The sequence below is a fragment of the Sapajus apella genome, unplaced genomic scaffold, assembly GCF_009761245.1.
Source record: "Sapajus apella isolate SASKATOON/1434 unplaced genomic scaffold, GSC_monkey_1.0 scaffold32, whole genome shotgun sequence".
NCBI lineage: Eukaryota > Metazoa > Chordata > Mammalia > Primates > Cebidae > Sapajus > Sapajus apella.
In genome coordinates, this window is record NW_022436972.1 from 20,815,398 (window position 1) to 20,821,397 (window position 6,000).

The following is a 6,000-nucleotide window of genomic DNA, read 5'->3' on the forward strand; positions in this document are numbered from 1 at the left end:
GTTGTGGCTCCCATTTCAGTAAAATCTAATATAAAAAATTCTGAAGTTCATTACAGAACAGTAGCTAATTGTGTGCATTACAAAGAACTTCACATTGGGGGAAAAAAACACTGCAGATTTCAATATCATTTTTCTCTTTCAATAAAAGTATGACAACTCAGAAAAATGTGATACATCTACAGCTTTCCAGGAATATGTTCATCTTATAAACTTAAATATACAAATAAATAATATTTCCATATTATCTCAATGGATTCATATAAAAGCGCTGCAAACAAGCAACTTTAAGGATAAGAAATCTAAAGCCAGAAGATTCAGTGACTTGTACAAAGTCTCACTTATAGTAAATGCCTAAGCTAGAACTATGAGCTGCTAGAGTTTTCTGACCAATAAAAGGCCAGAATACAAGCCTGACTCCACTATTAACATATAGTCAATCATTCCTTGAGAAAATGAGGTATTACAGTTGGCCCCCTACATCTGTGGGTTCCATATTCGTGGAGTCAACCAATCACAGACTGAAAATATTTTCAAAATCAGCTGGGAATGGTGGCTCATGCCTGTAATCCCCAAACTTTGGGAGGCTGAGGAAGGAGGATCCCTCAAGCCCAGGAATTTGAGACCAACCTAGGCAACATATGGAGACCCTGTCTTTACAAAAAACAAACAAACAAACAAACAAAAATTAGCTGGGCATGGCAGCACTTGCCTATAGTCCTGGGCAACAGAGTGAGACCCAGTTTCAAAAAAAGAAGGAAAAAAACTAGTAACAACTATTTACATAGTTTTTACATTACATTAGGTATAAGTAATCTAGAGATGCTTTAAAGCATACAAAGGATGTGTGTAGGTTATATGCAAATACTATGCCATTTTATATAAGGGACTTAAGCGTGGCAGATTTTGTTATGGGGGATGGGACATGTCAGATACCAATTTCCTACAGATACTGAGGGAGAACTGTACTTGTCCCTACCTAACTTTACAACACGGTGTCTATTATGCCAAGCATTCTTCTAGACAAGGGAGATACAGTAATCATCAAGACAAAAATCCTGACCTAGTAGACTTTATACTTTAGTAGATGATATGAACAATACACAAACAAATATACAGTGTGTCAGATGGATATAGTAGAGGGGGAATAAATATCAACAGCACAAGAGAATAGTGAATAATAAGAGAGTAAGGGAGGTAGAACCTACAGGGTGCTATTTTACATATGGTGGCCAGAAAACACCTCAGTGAGCTGACACTATGAAAAGAGGCCAAAAAGAAATGTGGGAGCAAGCCATGGGGATTATCTAAAAAGAGTGTTCCAGAGAGAAAGAACAGAAGAATAGCAAGTTTGAGATGCTTCTGAAACATCCAAGTAGAAACATCAAGGACACAGTCAGAATTATGAATGTGGAGAGAGAGAGGTGTGTAAATATACTTTTTGGTTTTTACTTATTTATTTTCAATTGAAATGAACATTTATTGAGCCCATATTAAATGAGACACAGCTAAGAAATGCCCCTGCCCCATCATGCACAATTCACACCATCCAGCCTAGGATCAATGTCTTGCTGTTTCTCCTCAACCAGGTGCATCCTACATTTTACTAGTTTTCTACCATTATGCAGTCTCCTATAGTGTAGTGACAGGCTTGTCTTAAAGCTCAGAATCTTCTTAGAAAGTGGTGGATAACAGTGATAGTCACAACTAACGAAGAATTTGCTTCAAACATGCACTGAGATGGACTCACTGCTTCCTGTGAAGCTGCTACACTTGCCTGTCACTCTACTCATGGGCTCTTTGGAATAAATGACATTCATAACACTCTTCACTCATGGCCAGGGGCAGTGGCTCCAGCCTGTAATCCCAGTACTTTAGGAGGCCAAGGTGGGCAGAACACTTGAGGTCAGGAGTTCAAGACCAGCTTGGCCAACATGGTTGAAACCCCATCTCTACTAAAAATACAAAAATTAGCCAGGCGTGGTGGCGCACATCTGTAATTTCAGCTATTCAGGAGGCTGGGGCAGGAGAATCATGTGAACCCAGGAGGCAGAGGTTGCAGTGAGCCAAGATCACGCCACTTTACTCCAACCTGGGCAACAGAGTGAGACACTATCTTAAAAAATAATAATCTTCACTCACATCATAATCATCACTCATAAGCACTCTTGTCTGAAATGAATTATAATCAGCTGTGGCATCGGCAGCTTCTGCCACAAAGCTAGAGGTGGCTGATTCCACATCAGTAGAGAATTCCAAACCCTGCATGTTCTATGGTTGACTCTAGGTCTGTGGTCAAGTCTAGGTTAATGGTTAAATCTTGGTCTGCAGTTAACTCTAGATCAGTGATCAATTCTAGTAGGTCAGTGGTTGATTCCGGGGTTAGTGTAGAGAAAGTCACAGCTTGGGCACAAAAAACAAAGAAAATCACGACCTTCCTGAGCATGGTGCCTCCAGGGAGGGCAGAAGCATCTTGAGCTGTATATTTAAATACCACCTGGTACTTAAAGCTATGAGACTGAGATCACCAAGGAAGTGAAAAGACAGAAAATGAAAGAACTAAGGACTGAGTCCTGAGGTCATATAACATTTAGAGATAGAAGATGAGAAGGGGCTTAGCAAGAAACTGAGAAAAAACAGCCAATGAGGGGAGAGGAGAAGAAATGTGTCCCAGAGTGAAGTGGAAAAAAAAGTTTCAGGAAAAAAGTAATCAACTATGTCAAATTCTACTGCAGTTCAAGTAAGAGGGCTACTACTTGACTCTTAGATTTAGGAATGTGGATGTGGCAGATAATAGAAAAGAAACATATGCTCACCTCAGCAGCATATACAAAAACTGGAATGATACAGAGGATGAGCATGGCCCTTGCACAAGGATGACACGCGAATTTGTGAAGCCTTCCATATCTTAAAATAAATAAGGAACACAAATTTTTTGGCAGCAACTTCCATCAACAGGGGGAGTCTGTTTTCCCACAACTGAATCTGGGCTTGGCCGTATGAGCTGCTTTGTCAAAAGGACTTCAGCAAATGTGACACACGCACAGGCTTTCAAAGTGCTTGTGCACTGGGCTTCCTTTCTCTTTTGCTACGAGAATGCTTTCACCATCACGTTAATGAGTTTGCTAGAGATGAAATAAACAGCCACCGCCCCTGCTGAGTCAAATCAACCACCACACACAAGTGAGATCATCCTCTCCAGGAAGGCCACCCAGGCCAGCTCCAACCAAAACTGATCCATAGAAGTATGAGCAAATAAAATGGTTTCTGTGCTAAGCCACTAAGTTTTGGGATGGTTTGTTATGAAGCAAAAGCTAAGTGATAAAGAGGAAGGTGCCAGTAACAGAGAAGAGCTGTTTCTATGGAGTCATGGGCATAGGAATCTGACCGGAGTTGGTTAAGAATGAATGGATGGAAAGAACAGAACACAAGGCCTCCAGCTAATACTAGCTGAGCTTTAGAGGCTTTCCTTTCTAACAGGGCCATTTCCTCAACCAGAAAACTATACTGTTACACCGTTTTCCAGATACTTCCTACCCACTTCCACAGCTCGTATAAGCAGGCATAGTGGTATATTGGCAAAGTCCTACTTTCCTTGGGGTATCCCGTTATACCCAACCCAAGCACACCTGCTCCTGGATGCAGACAGGACGGAGGGGTGAAAGAACTAATACTCTGCTGCTTCACCGCCATTAAGGTAAACCAATAAACTTGATGTTATATTTATACCACATGTCACTAGGGGTGTGTGTGCGGGGATGTGTGTATATGTGCAAAGATGTCTCCTTAGAGGGCACCTGTCTCTTGACAAGCCTTGACATGTTCATTACTTGTCATTTTGTAAGTAAACTCTCTAATCAGGAATTATAATCACATTTAAAAACATTTATAAAAATTTCAAAAATAACTTTTTTAAATGTCAAGAATATGTAAATAACTTACTTGGCAATCCGCAGTTTCCCAACTTCACCTCTTCCAGGGGCTTTAGACCATTGCTGTGACAAATATTTAGGAACCTAAAACCAAGTAAAACACTAATAAGACTATTGTAGATGCTAACAGATCTATTCAAACATAAAATAATATACTGCTTCTATTTTTACTTTCTGCCTCTAATAAGGCATCATTATCAAGTTATCACTGTATGTTTTATGCTACCTGAAATACTAAAACATGTAAAAAATGATTTTAGCTCTCAAAGAGCTTAAATATAATCTCGGTGGTGACACAAAACTAACATAGGTCAAATAATCTAACAGTAATAAAGCACTAACTTACCTTCCCAAATAAGTTCAATTAAAGGTCACAGAAGAGAAAGGCTATCAAAAAAAGCGTCTCAGAAAAGAACAGCACTGACTACAGTAATAGCATTATTTAGAAACACCACTGGGCTTAAGATGATTTCAAAAGTCAAGTTTTATTATGTGGAAAATTGTAACATTAACTACTGTGAAGAAGCTGCTGCTAATATAAAAGGAATATTAAACAGCATAGCTAACATTTATATAATCCTGCCTTCCTGACACTGTTGTAAGCACTTTATACAGATTAACACATTTAGTCCTCACATCTCTATAGAACAGGCACTATTACCCCCATTTTACAGATGATGAATCTGAAGCACCCAGGGACTACACAATTTACTCAAGGTTATATAAAGATGGAGCCAGGACTCAAACCCAGGCAGTCTGCCTTCAGGATCTGTGTTCTTAACCAATACACTATATTGCATCTGTAACTGAAGTATATGCAATCCCAAGGACTTTAATGCTCAAAAAGGAGAGTGGATGATATATGCTGAATCTCTATTATACACCTTATCTCACTTCTTCTATAAAGTAATTTGGACTCTGGAATCAGTCCACACCTTGAAAGCTATCCTATTATTAGGAGTGAGATACACCAAGTATGAAGCATAATGCCTTACACAAAGCCAAATACTCAATAAGTGTCACATGTCATTATTTTTCATGATAAATTTGGAATAATCCAGCTGCCAAAGCTGAGACGAAAACTAATTCTACCTAGCAATTACTTCATGTGCAAAAAAAAATCACTTGACCACTAGTCAAATAAATTGCAGTAACTTGGTACAGCAAAAATTCAGGAATAGTAAGGTAAAAAGAAGCCCCTGATGGTATTTATTCAATTATGTATATACTCTTCACACTAAAAGTTACTGAACAGGGCCAGGCATGGTGGCTCACACCTGTAATCCCAGCACTTTGGGAGGCCAAGGCAGGTGGATCATGAGTTCAACAGTTTGACACCAGGCTGGCTAACATGGTGAAACCCCCATCTCTACTAAGAATACAAAAATTAGCTGGGCGTGGTGGCGCATGCCTGTAATCCCAGCTCCTTGGGAGGCTGAGGCAGAAGAATTGCTTGAACCAGGGCGGCAGAGGTTGTGGTGACCCGAGATCGCACCACTGCACTCCAGCCTGGGCAACGGGGCAAGGCTCCATCTGGAGAAAAAAAGTTACTGAACAACTATTCAATATTATAGGTTCACTGGGCACGGTGGCTCGCTCCTGTAATCTCAGTACTTTAGGAGGCCAATGTGGGCATATCACTTGAGGTCAGGAGTTCGAGATCAGCCTGGCCAACGTGGCAAAACCCCGTCTCTACTAAAAATACAAAAATTAGACGGGCGCAGTGGCGCAGGCCTGTGGTCCCAGCTACTTGGAAGGCTGAGGCACAAGAATCGCTTGAACCCAGGAGGTGGAGGTTGCAGTGAGCTAAGATCACACTACTGCACTCCAGCCTGGGCGACAGAGAGACTGCCTTAAAAAAAAAAAAAAAGAGCCGGGCGCGGTGGCTCAAGCCTGTAATCCCAGCACTTTGGGAGGCCGAGGCGGGTGGATCACGAGGTCAAGAGATCGAGACCATCCTCGTCAACATGGTGAAACCCCGTCTCTACTAAAAATACAAAAAATTAGCTGGGCATGGTGGTGCGTGCCTGTAATCCCAGCTACTCAGGAGGCTGAGGCAGGAGAATTGCCT

General features: G+C 40.9%; 1 protein-coding gene and 1 pseudogene across 1 annotated transcript in view; one reads left to right on the forward strand and one right to left on the reverse strand.

Moving 5' to 3' along the window:
• The window catches only part of GTF2F2 (general transcription factor IIF subunit 2), a 153,588-nt gene that overhangs the window by 130,218 nt on the left and 17,370 nt on the right, over positions 1–6,000 (reverse strand). The window contains exon 2 of the mRNA XM_032294733.1: positions 3,940–4,013. Within this exon, the coding sequence (XP_032150624.1) occupies positions 3,940–4,013 (74 nt within the window). The remainder of the gene's footprint in view (positions 1–3,939; positions 4,014–6,000) is intronic.
• LOC116562565 lies at positions 2,808–2,908 on the forward strand (annotated as a pseudogene).